Raw genomic sequence first — 19,866 nt, 5'->3', positions numbered from 1 at the left:
CTGTATGAGGGATTTGTATTCTAATCAATGATGTTGTGTCACTCTGTATGTACAGCCACATCTCAAAACCCCTATTAGAAATCAAAGGCAGAGGTAGAAGTGTTTAGTGACATGTTTTAGTGCAACAATCAATAGGTTTATGCAATAAATTAAAGAATATTCAAATGTTTCAGGTGTTTTGTTTCAGAGCATTTCATTTTGATAACAAATTATCTGTGTATACTAGTTCTGTGTAAAATCGATATTGGTGGTTAATTATCAGCTAATAGAGACCAATGTCCTCTTTTGCAAACAGAACTTTACCAAACAACCTACTTTTTGTAATTGAGTAATTCCCTGAATCGCCTCATTTCAGGTCCTTGCTATTCTTTTTGCAAAAATTACTGTAACGGCTCCCTCTCATTCATTCATTTTGCCTCAGATATGAGAGACAGGGAAGGTGAGCTGAGAGGGGTAATTATAGGTATATAATGATACCATACTATTAGTTGTAGGAATTGTATTCACATTAGGCCTATTCTCCCTCTCAGGCAAACCTGTTCTTCCTCGATTAGGGTTCATTTTGGGATACACGTCACCTCGGCGGGAAGTGGGAACGACATTACATGGCTGCATGACAGATAGATACATCAATATTTTTGACTGCATCTGCATGTTAGAAAAAACTATCGTTGTTGGCTAATAGCCAATGTCAGATAGCCTACCTTATTTGGCCATCTTAGAAGAATTCATATCAGAAAAAACTTCTGAAACTTTTACCGCCGAAAGTGCCATTGTTTGGCGCCATACTACAGGATTCATTCAACCGCTACTCCTTTGCAGTAAAGTTCTTGACTATATGCTTCTAGAGACAATGTATGCCTAGCCCTCCATAGCCATTAGCCTACATTTCTCAGTATACATTACTATTGTATACGACCTTTTAAACGAATGAGTAATTTGTTAATTTAATGGTAGGCTAAACAAAACAACTCATATTTTCTCTCCTTGGAGGTTGATGTTTACAGTAACAGTAACCACTGGCGACGGATAAAACATGAGTGTAGCTTACTCTTGGGAGAGACACGCCAAAGCGAAGGGAACTATGTATTTTTATTTGATTTAAAGAAAAAGGTACGTTTTTATCTAACTATAATAAAAATGAATTGCTGTTTCATGGAATGTATACTTTTCTACCAATAATCTCTTCAAAGACAACTCAACACGTTTATAAAAGTTAGAAACGTAATTTGCTTTTTTGTTGTTGATAAAGGTCTATCTATAATGCACATATAACGTTAATGTAGGATATTGTGCAAAACCTCACATGTGAGCTATTCAAGTAAAACATTTCGGGTAATGTGGGGTAAATATCCCACATAGATTCACCTGGTCAGTCTGGGTCATGGAAAGAGCAGGTGTTCCTAATATTTTGTTCACTCCGTGTTTAAAAAGTTTGTAGCTGTAACTTAATTCGATTTATATCACGTTTTCTAAATGAAAACATATTACCTCAACTTAAATCAGAATCTTTTTGTTAGAATGACTTAAGAAATGTAGAGCAAGTTATCCCACATTACCCTGTTACGACCTTCCCTACATTTCTCTTTCCAACTTGCAGAGACCAGACATTACTCAAAAACATGCCATTGTTAACAGAAGGTGATAATCAAGAGTATTTCATGAAGCATCTCTGAATGTAATAATGTCAGCTGAAATCCCCATGGACAACAATAGCCTGAGAACATGGTCAGCAGGTGGATCGTTTGAGCCAGAGGCAGACCTGGGCCAGGTACCACGACAGGAGCCACATAACACTGGAACACATGACATGGATAACCAAAGGACCCACCTAAATCCTCATGCAGCTGAGCTGGGCTCTAGTCCCCTGTCTCCATCCCATTCACTGAGCCATGATGCTGTTCATAGAGAAAACCCACAGGAGGCTGCCTCAGACAGTAACTCATCACTACAAACTACACGACAACTAATGCTACAGAGAGCTCTCCAGCAGGTCAGTAGTGTATTTAAACCATACAGTGTAGCCTACTATTGTAGACATATTTGTTTCAAGTTTCGGTCTGAATTGCTTTTACTCACTGATTTGATGCATGCACTCTTGCTTACCAGTAGGTGGCAGTAACATACCAATTTACAGTTGTGTTCAAAACTACTTGAATTGAGGGTATATTACCCACTTAAACTCATTTTACTTGCTGCACTCTACTTGAAGCAGCATTATTGATCAATGTGTGCATGTAGCACAGTAACCTTCATTCACACTGGCACTCTCATGTGAACTGCTTCCCTGCGCTGTTGGCTATCAGTTTAATATAGCACTAATCATACAAATAATCACACACATACACTGTCAATGCTGCTGTACAATTCAACTGCTCAACCAAGATCACTATTTACTTTATTAACCTACTTATAAATAACAGTCATACTTGACAGCACATTAATTTACATTTTAGTCATTTAGCAGACGCTCTTATACAGAGCGACTTACAGGAGCAATTAAGGTTAAGTGCCTTGCTCAAGTGCACATCGACAGAGTTTTCAACTCTTCGGGTCAGGGAGTCGAACCAGCAACTTTTCAGTTACTGGTCCAACCCTCTTAAACGCTAGGCTACCTGACACCCTGATCATTTATACTGTATATCCTATGTGTACATATTCTACCACAACCAGTTGTATTACTATTTATAAACTGGGTGGTTCGACCCCTGAATGCTGATTGGCTGACAGCCGTGGTATATCAGACGTATACCACGGGTATGAGAAAAAAAATTTTTTTTACTGCTCTAATTATGTCGGTAATGAGTTTTTAATAGCAATAAGGCACCTCGTGCTGTATCCTGTTCATGTGACGAATAAACGTTAATTTATGTTGTGGTATTACATAATGATGCTGAAGCTGTCAACAGACCCTGCTGTGTGTTGAGTGTTGTCTATGTCTGCATCGGTGAAGGGCCCAGGGCAACAGGAGCAGCTAGTTCAACAGCAGGTGGAGCAGCTACACAGAGTTGTACAGGAGCAGAGCAGACTCCTGTCCCTCATGGGGCCAGGTGGGTACTGACTGACTGAGCTCAACGTAAAACAACCACCATCAAATAGCAAATACAAATTAATTCAGTGGAGAGGCATGAAATATGTTTACAAAGTAGTATTTTGTTAGAAAGTGCAAAGTTAATTTAGTACATTTAACTGTATTTGATGATCTTGAAAATAGATTTAGTCCAAAGAGACTTTCCGAAGTGTTGATAGTTTAGAGATTATCATTTGTTTTTGAGGTTACTAAGAAGATCATGTCAGCTCCAAGGCAGTGGTTGCTTAAGATTTGTTCAATACACAGAGGCAATAACACAATGCTCTGTTGGGTAATTTAAGAAATTACATGTCATTTCATCTTGTAGCAGCACTAATCTTTTCAGGCTAAGCAGGTTTTTCTGAACTAATGAACAGCCACAGGTGTGTATAAGGACCGTCGCATAATCTCCAGTGATAAATCAGAGACATGTAAAGCACATAAAGTTGCTATGCATTCATGTCCACTTACATTTACTTTCTTCAAAAAGCTCTTTACACAAAAGACCCAATGAGGTTAAAGTGCAATGTACCATGACATTTAGCTGCGTTTTCACTTTACCTTTGTTTTCACCCTGAAAAAGCCAGTGGGAAATGACTTATCGGCCTAGTGCAGTCAAAAACAGGATTTTCCTGTGTTTTATATATATTTCCACACTATGAGGTTGGGATAGTACTGTGAAATTGTGCAAATTATGATATAATGTCCTTTTAGTGTAAGAGCTGTTTGAAAATCATTTCAGCCTGTGTTGGTGTGATGGAGTTTTGGCCTGCCTGGTAACAAAACTCTACCAATAACAGCTAGTTTTCAATTTTCCACTCCCCACTCTATATGCTTCAATACATTTTTTTTATACCTTTATTTATTTATGAGGTCCTAAACCTAGCATGAAGTGCATCCTTGTAGCTGTGTGGGCTAACATTGTCAAATGTTTGTCTTGGGGTAAGTTGAGTGTGTTTTCTTCCCAGGCGTAATGCAAGGCATTATCACTGGGATATGAGGTAACAACAGGGCCTGGCCTATGTTAAAAGTGTCAATAAATGTACAAAGTGTTTGTTAGTTGTTAAGCCTGTGTTAAAAGATGCATAAAATAATTAAAAGACAAAAAGTGATTGTGTTAAAATTGTGTTTGGGGAAGTAAAGATAGACATGGTTTTAGAAAGGTAGTGGTAATATTTCATTCAGTACAGAAGTTTGTAGGTGGCTTAACTTAACCTATCCCGTGGCTCAACTTAACCCATAACGGGTAAGTTGTGCCAAGAGACCACTTTTTTTGGACAAGCTATGTTTTCAAAACTGTAATGTTTACATGAATTCTGATTATTTCCAGGGATACACAACATCCTGAAATATATATAGATGTCTTTGTTATAAAGAATACTATATTTCCCTTGACGGAGTGATGCTGAATGTAAAAATTGTCTCAACTTACCCCACTCTCCCCTATCATTTGAATACTGTGTGAACATTTATTGCTTTTGTGGTCATATTAGTTCATGAGACCCCCATATTTGGGCCGTCGGACTCACTTCGCCGATGATGTCTTAGGGATTATTTGGAAGGTCCATGTCCCTAGAGTTGTAAAATGTGTGAAAGCAGTGGACCAATGGTAGCTTTCTGTGTGTTAGCACTCTTCCTTTCATCCCTCCATTCCATTCATGTTTCCCATAGGGATTTTACCCAATGACAAACAATGTCAGTATACAGCATGTTATTGCTCTCTTATACCCTTCAATCATATAGCATCAGAAAGCTTAGATTCACAGCTATCCATCAGACACGTTTTCGGAATTGTAACGCTCGTCGTAATCCTCCTCGTCTGAGGAGGAGCAAGGATCGGACCAAAGCGCAGCGTGGTTTGAATACATATTTTAATATTAGCAACGAAGATGAAAAAACACTAGACAAAATACAAAACAATAAACGACGTGAACAAACGAACGAAAACAGTACCGTGTGGCGAACAAAACACAGACACGGCAACAATCACCCACAAACAAACAGTGAGAACAGCCTACCTTAATATGGTTCTCAATCAGAGGAAACGTAAAACACCTGCCCCTGATTGAGAAGCTCAGGCACAGACATCAGGCTAGATAACAATGAACCCAACATAGAAACACATAACATAGAATGCCCACCCAGCTCACGTCCTGACCATCTAAACAAGACTAAACAAAGGAAATAAGGTCAGGAACGTGACAGGAATGTTCGGGTCAGCAGAACTTTGACCTTTGACCCCCAGGTTACATAGAATTACCTGTATAAATTGCTTCAAAATGTAAACCCTGATACATTTTAAACTTGCCAAACTGTTTGACAAGTGGTTCTGAATGGTCATGAAATTACCTTTCAAATTATATATTATATAACCAACTCTGAAAGCACCAGCTACAACTAGTATTTCCAAAATCGTCCATATTGTGCCATTGACATTAGAATTTTGGAAGCTTAGCCATAGAAGTCCATGTAATGGGGCAACTATGTTTTTGGATTGTAACTTTGGTGATAGAAGCACGAAATTGCACACACAGCTAGAACAGGGTTTTATAAAACTTTCTTGATACAGGGCCATCACAGAATTCACGCATTAACCCCACAGAAGCCTTTTTCCAATATGGCCACCAAACAAGTCAATGGGATCTTATTGGACAATTTCACATGACCATACCTGTATGAAATATAATTTTAGTGTGCCTAAAAATGTCTTGAAATGTTCATAGTGATGTATAATACACAAGCAGATGAGCCAGATGTGCCAGATATATACATTTGTTAAATTATTCATTTGTTAAATGTGCCCTAAAAGCTGTCTGAATCACAGATTTTTACATGGATTTGAGATGACAAGAATTATACTATGTTATCCTATTACCTGTTTTCATAAATCAGAAGACTAGAAACTTGCCGCATATATTACAATGTAAAATTCCATAGGAATGCCAATATGTTTTCACTAGATGATTAGAGCAGCAAAGCATTAAACGTAGTTACTCTAAATGAAGATGTATTCTTACTATGGGGTCATAGCAGATTGGTCTGCTACTAGAATACTAAAAGTAATAATTGGCCTCAACAAGCCCAACATTGGATTTTGTTACATTGTAATGGAATGTACGAGGCCGGTTTAAAGTTCTCATAATGAAAACAGCTACTAGGATAACATTGTATATACTTTTAAGCAGCTCATTTCCATGACTATTTACATTTACATATCCATTTTGCATGTTTGAAGATGATTGATCATAACATCTTCAGAAATCAGCAATTCAGACAGCTTTTTGGGCACATTTTTACCGCATTTCTGTGAATAATTTATCTTTATATATTTGGCACTCCTGGCTCATGTGGTTATGTATTCTACATCACTATGAACATTTTGGGGCATACTACAATTATATTTCATACAGATATGGTCATGTGAAATTGTCCAATAAGATCCCATTGACTTGTTTGGCAGCCGTATTGGGAATAAAACTTCTGTGGGGTTAAGGCTTTGTTTCTACACATATTTATAAAACCCTGTCCTAGCTGTGTGTGCAATTTGGTGACTCTATCACCAAAGTTACAATCCAAAAACATACTGTTACATATTACACAGAAAGCTACCATTAGTCCACTGCTATCACATTGTCCAACTCAAGGGACATAGACCTTCTAAAAAGGTCTATGTCCCGAGACATCACCAGCCCAAGTCCGACCGACCAGGAATACGACTATCCCAAGCGGATCCTTTGTTCGAACCACCCAGGGCATTTGAACTGATTCCAGAGGCTGACCCAAAACAACGCTGCCGGAGAAGAGGCAGATGGAGCGGTCCTCTGGTCAGACTTTGGAGGCGCGCACACCAACCACCGCTTCCGAGTATATTACATGCTAATGTCCAGTCTCTAGATAAAAAGGTGGATGAAATTAGGGCAAGGGTTGCTTTCCAGAGAGACATCAAGGATTGTAACATACTCTGTTTCACGGAAACATGGCTCTCTCGGGATATACTGTCAGAGTCAGTACAGCCACCTGGATTCTTTGTGCGTCACTCGGACAGGAAGAAGAAGGGTGGGGGTGTATATCTCATGGTGTAATCGTAACAACATACAGGAACTCAAGTCCTTTTGTTCACATGACCTAGAATTCCTCACAATCAAATGCCTACCGGATTATATCCCAAAGAAATTCTCCCCGGTTATTGTCACAGCCATGTATATCCCCCTCAAGCCGATACCCCGACGGCCCTCAAGGAACTTCACTGGACTTTATTCAAACAGGAAACAATATATCCTGAGGCTGCATTTATTGTAGCTGGGGATTTTAACAAGGCATATTAGAGAACAAGACTACCTAAATTCTATCAGCATATTGAATGTCGCACTCACGCAGGTAAAACACTGGATCCCTGCTGCTCTAACTTCCGCGAGGCATACAAAGCCCTCCCTTGCCCTCCTTTTGGCAAATCTGACCACGGCTCCATTTTGCTCCTCCCTTCCTATAGGCAGAAACTCAAACAGGATATACCCATGCTAAGGGCTATTCAACGCTGGTCTGACCAATCGGAATCCACGCTTCAAGATTGTTTTGATCACGCGGTCTGGGACATGTTCCTGTTAGCCTCAGAGAGTAATATTGACGTATATGCTGATTCTGTGAGTGAGTTTATAAGGAAGTGTAAGACAAACTAAACACCTTTGCCCGCTTTGAGGATAATACAGTGCCACCGACGTAGCCCGCTACCAAGGACTGTGGGCTCTCCTTCTCCGTGGCCGACGTGAGTAAGACATTTAAATGTGTTGACCCTCGCAAGGCTGCCGGCCCAGATGGCATCCCTAACAGCGTCCTCAGAGCATGCGCAGACCAGCTGGCTGGTGAGTTTACAGACATTTTCAATCTCTCCCTATCCCAGTCTGCTGTCCCCACATGCCTCAAAATGGCCACCATTGTTCCTGTACCCAAGAAAGCAAAGGTAACTGAACTAAATGACTATCACCCCGTAGCACTCACTTCTGTCATCGTTAAGTGCTTTGAGAGACTAGTCAAGGATCATATCACCTCCACCTTACCTGTCACCCTAGACCCACTTCAATTTGCTTACCGCCCCAATAGGTCCACAGACGATGCAATCGCCATCACACTGCACACTGCCCTATCCCATCTGGACAAGAGGAATACCTATGTAAGAATGCTGTTAATTGACTATAGCTCAGCATTCAACACCATAGTACCCTCCAAGCTCATCATTAAGCTTGAGGCCCTGGGTCTCAAGCCTGCCCTGTGCAATTGGGTCCTGGACTTCCTGATGGGCCACCCCCAGGTGGTGAAGGTAGGAAACACACCTCCACTTCGCTGATCCTTAACACTGGGGCGCCACAAGGGTGTGTGCTCAGCCCCCTCCTGTACTCCCTGTTCACCCATGACTGTGTGGCCATGCACTCCTCCAACTCAACCATCAAGTTTGCAGACAACACAACAGTAGTGGGCTTGATTACCAACAACGACGAGACAGCCTACAGGGAGGAGGTGAGGGTGTCAGGAAAACAACCTCTCACTCAACGTCAACAAAACAAAGGAGATGATCGTGGACTTCAGGAAACAGCAGAGGTAGCACCCCCCTATCCACATTGACAGGGCAGCAGTGGAGAAGGTGGAATGTTTTAAATTCCTCGGCATACACATCACAGACAAACTGAAATGGTCCACCCACAGAGACAGTGTGGTGAAGAAGGCGCAACAGCACCTCTTCAACCTCAGGAGGCTGAAGAAATTGTCACCTAAAACCCTCACAAACTTTTACAGATGCACAATTTAGAGCATCCTGTCTGGCTGTATCACCGCCTTGTACGGCAACTGCACCGCCCACAAAGGCTCTCCAGAGGGTGGTGCGGTCTGCACAACACATCACCGGGGGTAAAGTACCTGCCCTCCAGGACACCTACAGCACCCGATGTCACAGGAAGGACAAAAAGATCATCAAGGACAACAACCGCCCGAGCCACTGCCTGTTCACCCCGCTACCATCCAGAAGGCGAGTTCAGAACATGTGCATCAAAGCTAGGACCTAGAGACTGAAAAACAGCTTCTATCTCAAGGACATCAGACTGTTAAACAGCCATCATTAACACAGAGAGGCTGCTGCCTACATACAGACTTGAAATCATTGGCCACTTTAATAAATTGATCACTAGTCACTTTAATAATGCCACTTTAATAATGTTTACATATCTTGCATCACTCATCTCATATGTATATACTGTATTTTATACCACCTTGCCTATGCCGCTCTGTCATTGCTCATCTATATATTTATGTATTCTTAATCCATTCCTTTACTTAGATTTGTGTGTATTAGGTAGCTGTTGTGGAATTGTTAGATTACTTGTTAGATATTGCTGCACTATCGGAACTTGAAGCACAAGCAATAACATCTGCTAACCATGTGTATGTGACCAATACAATTTGATTTGATTGATTTGATTTAAGCAAAACTGTTCAAAATTAACGTTAAGCATACCTGTCTGTACAGATTTTTTGGGATCATTTGTAACTGACTATACAGTACTGTAGATCTGGAATAAAATCACAGTTTGTCCTGCAGTGGGGGAGAGGTCACCTTTTGTTCATCTGTGACTGTGGAACCATTGGATCTTCTATTGCTCAATAGAAAGGGACAGCTATTTGACATGTACACATCTGTATACCCTGAGTAGCAGAAACAGTACACCAGTGGGTCCAGCAAACAGTCAATGTAGGATAAAACCATGAGACCGTCATAGATCTGAACCGCTATGGTCTCAGCATTGTGTTGATCCTTGATTCTGACAATCAACAGATCTATCCTAGCTATGGTACAAGGCAGGAAACACACAGAGAAGACCAGCACAACTGAGGTGACCAGAAACACTACTCGATGCAGCTTGGCCTTATTCCCTACCGTCTTCTTTTTGAGTGTGTTGACATTGTGGACCGTGCAGTAGACCAACACAAAGAAATGGATGAGAATCTGGGTGATAAACAACCTCTCTCAAAGTGTCAGTGACGTCCTCAACCAGAGTGTCATTTTTACACACATAACTGTTACAGCACTCAAAGGTCTTCAGCATGGTTGGGATAGTCAGGGGGAGCAGCAGTAGCCAGACGATGACAGAGATATGAGGAGACCTTTTTAAAGTCTTGGCAAAGATATTTTTCCAAGGATGAACCACATTGAAGTAACGATCGATGGAGATCACAGTCAAGAAGGCGATACTGGCCCCCCGGTTCAAAATCAACATGAAGAGCATGGCCTTACAGACCAGCTTGTTCTCACTTCGGCTTAGTCCATGCTGGAAGTGATAGGCTTTGGCTGGCAAGCGTATCACCAGCAGAAGATCTGCCACCACAATATTGAAGTGGAAGATGCTGTTGGTTTTCCAGAATTTGAAGAGGAAGAGGAAGATGTAGCGCACTGACAGGTTGAGAGGCAAGGCCAGAGTGAATTCCACAATCATCACTTTAGAGAAGACTGTATATCATCTGATTCCCCACGTTGCAGTGATCGACCTCAGTGTTTGAGGATGTGTTCTGAAGATGGACGCATCCATTGTTCTTCAGCCAGAATTACAGAACTCTGCAAGATCATTCCCCTTTTGAATAAAGATAAATAATGTTTCTCTTTCTGTGTCAGCTACAAGAGCATGAATAAAAATGTAAGGAATCTACGTGCAAAACTCATATCCACAGGAACAGAAAAACAGGTGATGTAGCTTGAGGGTTTATCTATACGAACAGAAGTGTGCATGAATCTTTATCTTGGCTTGATCTAAAAACAATGATGACACGGCACGCCTCATAAAGACTATAGACAGTGTGACAGGCTGGCCGATACCTTGTCATCTAAAGGCATAAAAGAGGAACTGAGAAATAAAGTTAAAAAGTACTTCATTTATTTTTTTTAACTGCAGACTAACAAATGAAACACACATGGCTGGTGGCTATAACAAATGTCTCTTCCACACAGTCAGGAAACACACCTTGTTAAGAAAGGCCCTGATTACACGTTGAAGGCTGCTGTGCTGATAAGCCCCTCCCACCAATTAGGCAATACAATGAGCAATGCACTACTACAGGACATGTTTGGAGATGATAGAAAGCGCAGGTTATGGATTAAATAAATCGATACAGAAAAAAATCACTGCATCACAATAATTTATAGTTTAAAATGGCAATAAATACTTTGAATCCATATATTTAAAAATAGTCATTTAGTCCATAGTGAAGGCTCTCCTTCACACATAGTTTCTAAGGAAACGTGATTATCCGATGAAATGACCAATGTAGATATTTCATAAAAATAGCAGATGTCAATGCCCTGCCTTAAACTGTCAAGGAACGTAACCTAAAGATTTCATTTAAGTGCATTTACTTACAGAGTTAAAGGCACCGGGCCAAGTTACTAAAAATAAAATGTTGTGAGATGAGTTATCTATTTCATTCCACAGTCAAAGGCAATACAAGCAATCATTTTTTAAAATTCAGAATTGTTTATTAAATGATCTTTATTTACATTATTGAAGTATTGTTTTGTAACATGCAATGTTTTCCAGTTATATTTAGTCAAAGGCCTTGACAATTTATGTTTTTAAGTTATTTTTTATATAAAGAAAAATTGCTGTGTTGACTAGAGGAGCTCTTGGGGGATGCTTCCTTGTAACAACAAGACCTAGTATTTTCCTCGGTCTCTTAGGAATTTTACCTTTTAAATCCTCCACCTAAAGTTCCTCTCTGTTTCTCATCGGCAGGACTGCTGTTATCCCCCTCTCTCTCTGCCCAGTGGCTGGGCCTGATGCCTGCTCTGGCTGCTGGAGTGGATACCTCTGGTCTCTCTGCCAACCCACAGAGGTCCAATCAGAGATCAAACGTTTATGCTTCACCTCCCTCAGGAGATGGATGGCTGCCCAAAACGTGTCCTGTTCTGACACATTCCCTCCATGGTAAGAAGTATGGATGACCACGTCGTGGTCTGTTTTTGTTGTAATTACTGCAGTATATCGTATGATAACAGAAGCTCGGAAAATATTTTGATCAACTTCTAATAATTAAGTTGTAAAGGGGGGAAGAAATAAAACTCTCAAACTATAAAAAAAGTATATACATTGGCCTCATCAAGAGTAGTAGTAGTACTGTAGTAACAAATAAATAAACATAACTTAAGGAATATTTATTTGACCCAGACAATTAGCAACAACAGAGTCATTATGAGTGGTTTAACATGACGACATCACTGGTTAAAGAAACCAGATGACGATATATGACGATAACATAAACAAGTAGTGAATCATAGTCTGATTTAGCAAACTAACATGAGAACAAACAGTCTTAATGCAGTCATATAACAGTAATTAATTTCCTATTTTTTTGTATTTAGTAAGTATTTTACCTACTATGCTGCGTTACATTGTTGCTGCGTTTTGGATTTGAGTTGTTTCCTGCTGAGTTTGTGCTTTCATCTATTTTTAGACAGGGACAATAAGTTGTCAGGTCGAGGCTTTTGAACTTAGTGCTGCTTAAGCAGTACACATTTGGGTCCACTAGACAAACCATGTAGGACAAAACCATGAGACCGTCAAAGACGGCTATATCTTCTGCTCTGGGTAAATTCTCAACTCTCACAATCAACAGAACCATTGTAGCTATGGTACAAGGCAGGAAATAGAAAGAGAAGACCAAGACAACTGAGGTGACCAGAAACACTGCTCGACACAGCTTGGTCCTATCCCCTGCTTCTTTTTGAGTGTGTTGACATTGTGTGCCGTGCAGTAGACCAACACAAAGAAAGGGATGAGAATCTGGGCGAAAAACACAACCTCTCTCAAAGTGTCAGTGACGTCCTCGACCAGTGTCATTTTACGCCCATAACTGTTACAGCACTCAAAGGTCTTCAGCATGGTTGGGATATTCAGGGGGAGCAGCAGTAGCTAGATGATGACAGAGATATGAGGAGACTTTTTGAAGAACTTAAGGAAGTTATTTTTTCCAGGATGAACTACATTAAAGTAAGGATCAACTGAAATCCCAGTCAGGAAGGCAATACTGGCACCTCAATTCAGAAACAGCATGAACAACATGGCTTTGCAAGTTCCACCCTCTGTACTCCGCCACTCCCCTTCATGTTGTTGCTGTTAGATTTCCAGAACTTCATTTTGAATATAAAAGATAAAGCACTGAGGTTGAGCAGTAGAGCCAGGAAGAATTCCACAATCATCACAGAGGGGTAGAAAATAACACAGTGGTAGATTCTCTGCTGTGCAGTTCTTACTCGGCTGATCGTCATCCACAGTACGCATTGTCAAAAGCGGTCCTCTTTACAGTCAGACTGTCAGAAGAAGGAACAGTCCTCCTGTCACGTTCATTTAGAGATGGATTGGACCAAGGTGCAGCGTGGTAGGCGTACATTTTACTTTTATTTAAATTACACCGAAAAAAACACCAAAATACAAAAACAAACGTAAACCTACATGCAGTGCAGAAAGCAACTATACATAGACAAGATCCCACAAACTAAAGATGGAAAAAAGGCTGCCTAAGTATGATCCCCAATCAGAGACAACGATAGACCGCTGCCTCTGATTGTGTCACGTCCTGACCTTAGTTCTTTTTTTGTGTCTCTATTTTAGTTTGGTCAGGGCGTGAGTTAGGGTGGGCAGTCTATGTTATTTTTTCTAGGTTGTTTGTTTTCTATGTGTTTGGCCTGGTGTGGTTCCCAATCAGAGGCAGCTGTTTATCGTTGTCTCTGATTGGGAGCCATATTTAGGTAGCCTGTTTTCCATTGTGTGTTGTGGGTGATTGTGTTAGTGTTTGTTTCACATTTCAGGACTGTTTCGGTTTTCGTTATCATTCACTTTGTTATTTTTGTATTTTGTCGTGTTCAGTTTATTAAAATATCATGGACACTTACCACGCTGCGTATTGGTCCGATCCTTCATACTCCTCGTCTGAAGAGGAGGAAAATCGTTACTGATTGGGAACCATACCCGGCCAACAAAGAAATAGAAAAACTAGAATGCCCATCCAAATCACACCCCGACCTAACCAAATAGAGAAATTAAAAGGCTCTCTAAGGTCAGGACGTGACGGACTCCAGCCGCAAAACTTGACTCCATGGGGGAGGGTCTGGGTGTGCAACTAGCCTCGGTTGTCACGTTCCTGACCTATTTCTGTTAGTTTGTTGTATGTGTTAGTTGGTCAGGACGTGAGTTTGGGTGGGCATTCTATGTTTTCTGTTTCTATGTTGGTTTAAGGGTTGCCTGGTATGGCTCTTAATTAGAGGCAGGTGTTTTGCGTTTTCCTCTAATTGAGAGTCATATTTAGGTAGGTTGTTTCACAGTGTTAGTTGTGGGTGGTTGTCTCCTGTGTCAGTGTTTGTCGCACCATACGGGACTGTTCGGTATGTTTGTACATCGTCATTTTTGTGTAGTCTATTTTTCCCTGTTCGTGCGTTCTTCGTGTTTTATTGTAAGTTCGTATGTCTAGGTTTGTCTACACATTCGTTTTGTTATTTTGTTAGTTAATTCAAGTCTAGTTCGTTTTCTGTCTTAGTTGTTTTGTCGTGTCTTTATTAAATCATGTCATTTCACAAAGCTGCGCCTTGGTTCAATCACTACTCCTCCTCTTCGGTTGAAGAGGAGGAGGACTACCGTTACAGAACCACCCACCAATCCAGAACCAAGCAGCATAAGTTCGAGCAGTGGAACACGCAACAGGAGAGGCTTAATTATTTGGAGAAATGGACATGGGAGGAAGACCTAGAAGGCAAAGGACCCTGGGCGCAGCCAGGAGAATATCGCCGCCCCAAAGCTGAGCTGGAGGCAGCGAAAGCAGAGAGGCGGCGATATGAGGAGGCAGCTAGGAAGCAAGGCTGGAGACCGGAGAATCAAGCCCAAAACTGCAGATATGAGGGGACGCGTCTAGCACGGAAGCCCGAAAAGCCCGTGAGTACTACCCAAAAATTTCTTGGGGGGGGGCTAAGAGGTAGTGGGCCAAGGGCAGGTAGGAGACCTGCGCCCACTTCCCAGGCTAACCGTGGAGAGCGGGAGTACGGGCAGACACCGTGTTACGCAGTAGAGCGCACGGTGTCTCCTGTACGTGTGCATAGCCCAGTGCGGGTTATTCCACCTCCCCGCACTGGTAGGGCTAGATGGAGCATTGAGCCAAGCGCCATGAAGCCGGCTCTACATATCTGGCCACCAGTACGTCTCCTTGGGCCGGCTTACATGGCACCAGCCTTACGCATGGTGTCCCCGGTTCGCCTACATAGCCCGGTGCGGGTTATTCCACCTCCCCGCACTGGGCGGGCGACGGGGAGCATTCAACCAGGTAAGGTTGGGCAGGCTCGGTGCTCAAGGGAGCCAGTACGCCTGCACGGTCCGGTATTTCCGGCGCTACCTCCCCGCCCCAGCCCAGTACCACCTGTTCCTCCTCCACGCACTCTCCCTATGGTGCGTGTCTCCAGTCCGGTGCCTCCAGTTCCGGCACCACGCACTAAGCCACCTGTGCGTCTCCAGAGCCCTGTACACACTGTTCCTTCTCCCCGAAATCGTCCTGAGGTGCGTGCCCTTAGCCTGGTACCACCAGTGCCGGTACCACGCACTAGGTCTATAGTGCGCTTTGAGAATTCAGTGTGCCCTGTCCCTGCTCCCCGCACTAGGCTTGAAGTGCGTGTCTCCAGTCCGGTGCCTCCAGTTCCGGCACCACGCACCAGGCCTACAGTGCGTCTCAGCCGGCCAGAGTCTGCCGTCTGCCCAATGGCGCCTGAACTGTCCGTCTGCCAAGCGCCGCATGAACTGCTCGTCTGTATTGAGCCTGCAAAGCCGCCCGTCTGCCATGAGCCTACAGAGCCTTCCGCCAGACAGGAGCCGCTAGAGCCTTCCACCAGACAGGAGCAGCCAAAGCCTTCCGCTAGACAGGATCAGTCTGAGCCATCCGTCTCCGCAGCGCCATCTGAGCCATCCGTCTCCTCTGAGCCATCCGTCTCCTCAGCGCCGTCTGAGCCATCCGTCTCCCCAGCGCCGTCTGAGCCATCCGTCTCCCCAGCGCCGTCTGAGCCATCCGTCTCCCCAGCGCCGTCTGAGCCATCCGTCTCCCCAGCGCCGTCTGAGCCATCCGTCTGTCCCGAGCCATTAGAGCCGCCCGTCTGTCCCGAGCCGTCAGAGCCGATAGTCAGTCAGGATCTGCCAGAGCCGCCAACCAGACAGGATCTGCCAGAGCCGCCAACCAGACAGGATCTGCCAGAGCCGCCAACCAGACAGGATCTGCCAGAGCCGCCAACCAGACAGGATCTGCCAGAGCCGCCAACCAGACAGGATCTGCCAGAGCCGTCAGACAGTCATGAGCTGCCCTCCAGTCATGAGCTGCCCTCCAGTCATGAGCTGCCCTCCAGTCATGAGCTGCCCTCCAGTCATGAGCTGCCTTCCAGTCATGAGCTGCCTCCCAGTCATGAGCTGCCTCCCAGTCATGAGCTGCCTCCCAGTCATGAGCTGCCCTCCAGTCATGAGCTGCCCTCCAGTCATGAGCTGCCCTCCAGTCATGAGCTGCCCTCCAGTCATGAGCTGCCCTCCAGTCATGAGCTGCCTTCCAGTCATGAGCTGCCCTACAGCCATGAGCGTCCAGAGCCGTCAGCCAGCCATGAGCGTCCAGAGCCGTCAGCCAGTCCGGAGCTGCCAGTAATCCAGAACTGCCCCTCAGTCCAGAGCTGTCTCTCTGTCCGGAGCTGCCTTTCAGTCCGGAGTTGCCCCTCTATCCTGAGCTACCTCTCTATCCTGAGCTACCTCTCTATCTACCTCTCTATTCTCACCTACCTCTATGTCCTGAGCTACCTTGTCCCGGAGCTGTCCCTTTATTTTGTGTTGCATATATTAGGTGGGTGGAATAGAGGGGTGGTCATTCTGAGGGGGATTAGCGAGCTGGGATTGACTATGGTGGGGTGGGGACCTCGTCCTGAGCCTGAGCCACCACCGTGGTCAGATGCCCACCCAGACCCTCCCCTAAACTTTGTGCTGGTGCGCCCGGAGTTCGCACCTTAAGGGGGGGGTTATGTCACGTTCCTGACCTATTTCTGTTAGTTTGTTGTATGTGTTAGTTGGTCAGGACGTGAGTTTGGGTGGGCATTCTATGTTTTCTGTTTCTATGTTGGTTTAAGGGTTGCCTGGTATGGCTCTTAATTAGAGGCAGGTGTTTTGCGTTTTCCTCTAATTGAGAGTCATATTTAGGTAGGTTGTTTCACAGTGTTAGTTGTGGGTGGTTGTCTCCTGTGTCAGTGTTTGTCGCACCATACGGGACTGTTCGGTATGTTTGTACATCGTCATTTTTGTGTAGTCTATTTTTCCCTGTTCGTGCGTTCTTCGTGTTTTATTGTAAGTTCGTATGTCTAGGTTTGTCTACACATTCGTTTTGTTATTTTGTTAGTTAATTCAAGTCTAGTTCGTTTTCTGTCTTAGTTGTTTTGTCGTGTCTTTATTAAATCATGTCATTTCACAAAGCTGCGCCTTGGTTCAATCACTACTCCTCCTCTTCGGTTGAAGAGGAGGAGGACTACCGTTACATCGGTGGCGGCTCCGGTTCGGGACGTAGAGCCCGCTCCGCTCGCTGATCCCGCCGCTTCCGTGGAACCAGACCGTGGGTCGTCGCCGGGGACTCCGGACCGTGGGTCGTCGCCGGGGACTCCGGACCGTAGATCGTCGCCGGGGACTCCGGACCGTAGATCATCGTCGGGGACTCCGGACCGTAGATCGTTGATGGAGACTCCGGACTGCCGACCGTCGCTGGAGGCTCCGGACTGCCGACCGTCGCTGGAGAATCCGGACTGCAGACCGTCGCTGGAGACTCAGGACTGCCGACCGTCGCTGGAGACTCCGGACCATGGATCGTCACTGGAGGCTCCGGGCCATGGATCATCACTGGAGGCTCCGGGCCATGGATCATTACTGGAGGCTCCGGGCCTTGGATCGTCACTGGAGGCTCCCGGCCATGGATCATCACTGGAGGCTTCGGGCCATGGATCATCACTGGAGGCTCCGGGCCATGGATCATCACTGGAGGCTCCGGGCCATGGATCATCACTGGAGGCTTCGGGCCATGGATCATCACTGGAGGCTTCGGGCCATGGATCATCACTGGAGGCTTCGTACGTGAAAACGGTAAAGGAGGTGCAGCGATTTTTAGGGTTTGCCAATTGCTACCGGAGATTTATCCGGGGTTTTGGCCAGGTGGCTGCTCCCATTACCTCACTGCTGAAGGGGGGTCCTGTACGTCTGAAGTGGTCGGTTGAGGCGGACAGGGCTTTTGGGCAGCTGAGGCTGGGATCAGAGCCGTGCTCTCTCGGCGCTCAGGCACGCCACCGAAGCTCCGCCCCTGTGCTTTCTTCTCGAAGAAGCTCAGCCCGGCGGAGCGGCACTATGATGTGGGGAACCGGGAGCTGTTGGCTGTGGAGACATTGGCTTGAGGGGGCTAAACACCCTTTCCTCATCTGGACTGACCACTGCAACCTGGAGTACATCCGGGCAGCTAGGAGACTGAATCCTCGTCAGGCAAGGTGGGCCATGTTCTTTACCCGTTTTGTGTTTACCCTGTCCTACCGACCAGGTTCCCAGAATGTAAGGCAGACGCACTGTCCCGGCTGTATGACACAGAGGAGCGGCCCATGGATCAGACTCCCATTCTCCCGGCCTCCTGCCTGGTAGAGCCGGTCGTGTGGGAGCTGGACGCGGACATTGAGCGGGCGTTGCGTACTGAGCCCGTTCCACTCCAGTGTCCCGTCAGACTTCCGTACGTTCCGTCTGCTGTCCGTGACCAGTTGATCTATTGGGCCCACACATCACCCTCCTCTGGTCATCTGGGGATCAGTCGGACGGTGCGCTGTCTGTCTGGGAAGTACTGGTGGCCCACCTTGGCTCGGGATGTGAGGGTTTATGTTTCCTCCTGCTCGGTGTGCGCCCAGTGTAAGGCTCCTAGACACCTGCCCAGAGGTAAGCTACATCCCTTACCCGTTCCACAACAGCCTTGGTCACACCTGTCGGTTGATTTTCTAACGGATCTTCCTCCCTCACAGGGGAACACCACAATCTTGGTCGTTGTGGATCGTTTCTCTAAGTCCTGTCGTCTCCTCCCTCCGCCCGGTCTCCCTACGGCCCTACAAACTGCGGAGGCCCTGTTTACACACGTCTTCCGACACTACGGGGTGCCTGAGGATATAGTGTCTGATCGGGGTCCCCAGTTCACTTCGAGAGTCTGGAGGGCGTTCATGGAACGTTTGGGGGTCTCAATCAGCCTTACCTCGGGTTTCCACCACGAGAGTAATGGGCAGGTGGAAAGAGTGAACCAGGATGTGGGCAGGTTTCTGCCGGGGGAGTGGGTTGCGTTCGTGCCCTGGGCAGAGATGGCCAGAACTCACTCCACCACTCCTCCACTAACCTTTCTCCCTTTCAGTGTGTATTGAGAGCCGGTTCTGGCACCGTGGCATCAGAGTCAGACCGAGGCTCTTGCGGTGGACGAGTGGTTCAGACGAGCGGAGGAGACCTGGGAAGCCGCCCATGGTCACCTCCAGCAGGCCGCGCTGCGCCAAAAGACCAGCGCGGACCGTCACCGCAGTGAGGCCCCGGTGTTCGCACCAGGGGACAGGGTCTGGCTCTCGACCCGAAACCTGCCCCTCCGCCTGCCCTGCCGGTTTGTGGGGCCATTCAAAGTCCTGAGGAGAGTGAACGAGGTATGTTACAGGTTACAGCTTCCCCCCGATTACCATATTAACCCCTCGTTCCATGTGTCTCTCCTCAGGC

General features: G+C 45.3%; 1 protein-coding gene across 1 annotated transcript in view; it reads left to right on the top strand.

Moving 5' to 3' along the window:
* The first annotated feature begins 511 nt into the window (after positions 1–511).
* The window catches only part of si:ch211-140l13.3 (centromere protein J), a 35,298-nt gene continuing 15,943 nt past the window's right edge, over positions 512–19,866 (top strand). Inside the window, exons 1-5 of the mRNA XM_038963129.1 lie at positions 512–855; positions 994–1,113; positions 1,601–1,993; positions 2,954–3,050; positions 11,839–12,030. Coding sequence (XP_038819057.1) covers positions 1,685–1,993; positions 2,954–3,050; positions 11,839–12,030 — 598 coding nt within the window. The 5' untranslated portion in view covers positions 512–855; positions 994–1,113; positions 1,601–1,684. The remainder of the gene's footprint in view (positions 856–993; positions 1,114–1,600; positions 1,994–2,953; positions 3,051–11,838; positions 12,031–19,866) is intronic.

This window comes from Salvelinus namaycush, chromosome 24, assembly GCF_016432855.1.
Source record: "Salvelinus namaycush isolate Seneca chromosome 24, SaNama_1.0, whole genome shotgun sequence".
Lineage (NCBI taxonomy): Eukaryota > Metazoa > Chordata > Actinopteri > Salmoniformes > Salmonidae > Salvelinus > Salvelinus namaycush.
Note: the sequence above shows the minus strand (reverse complement) of the source record. Positions and strands in the feature narration are given on the sequence as shown.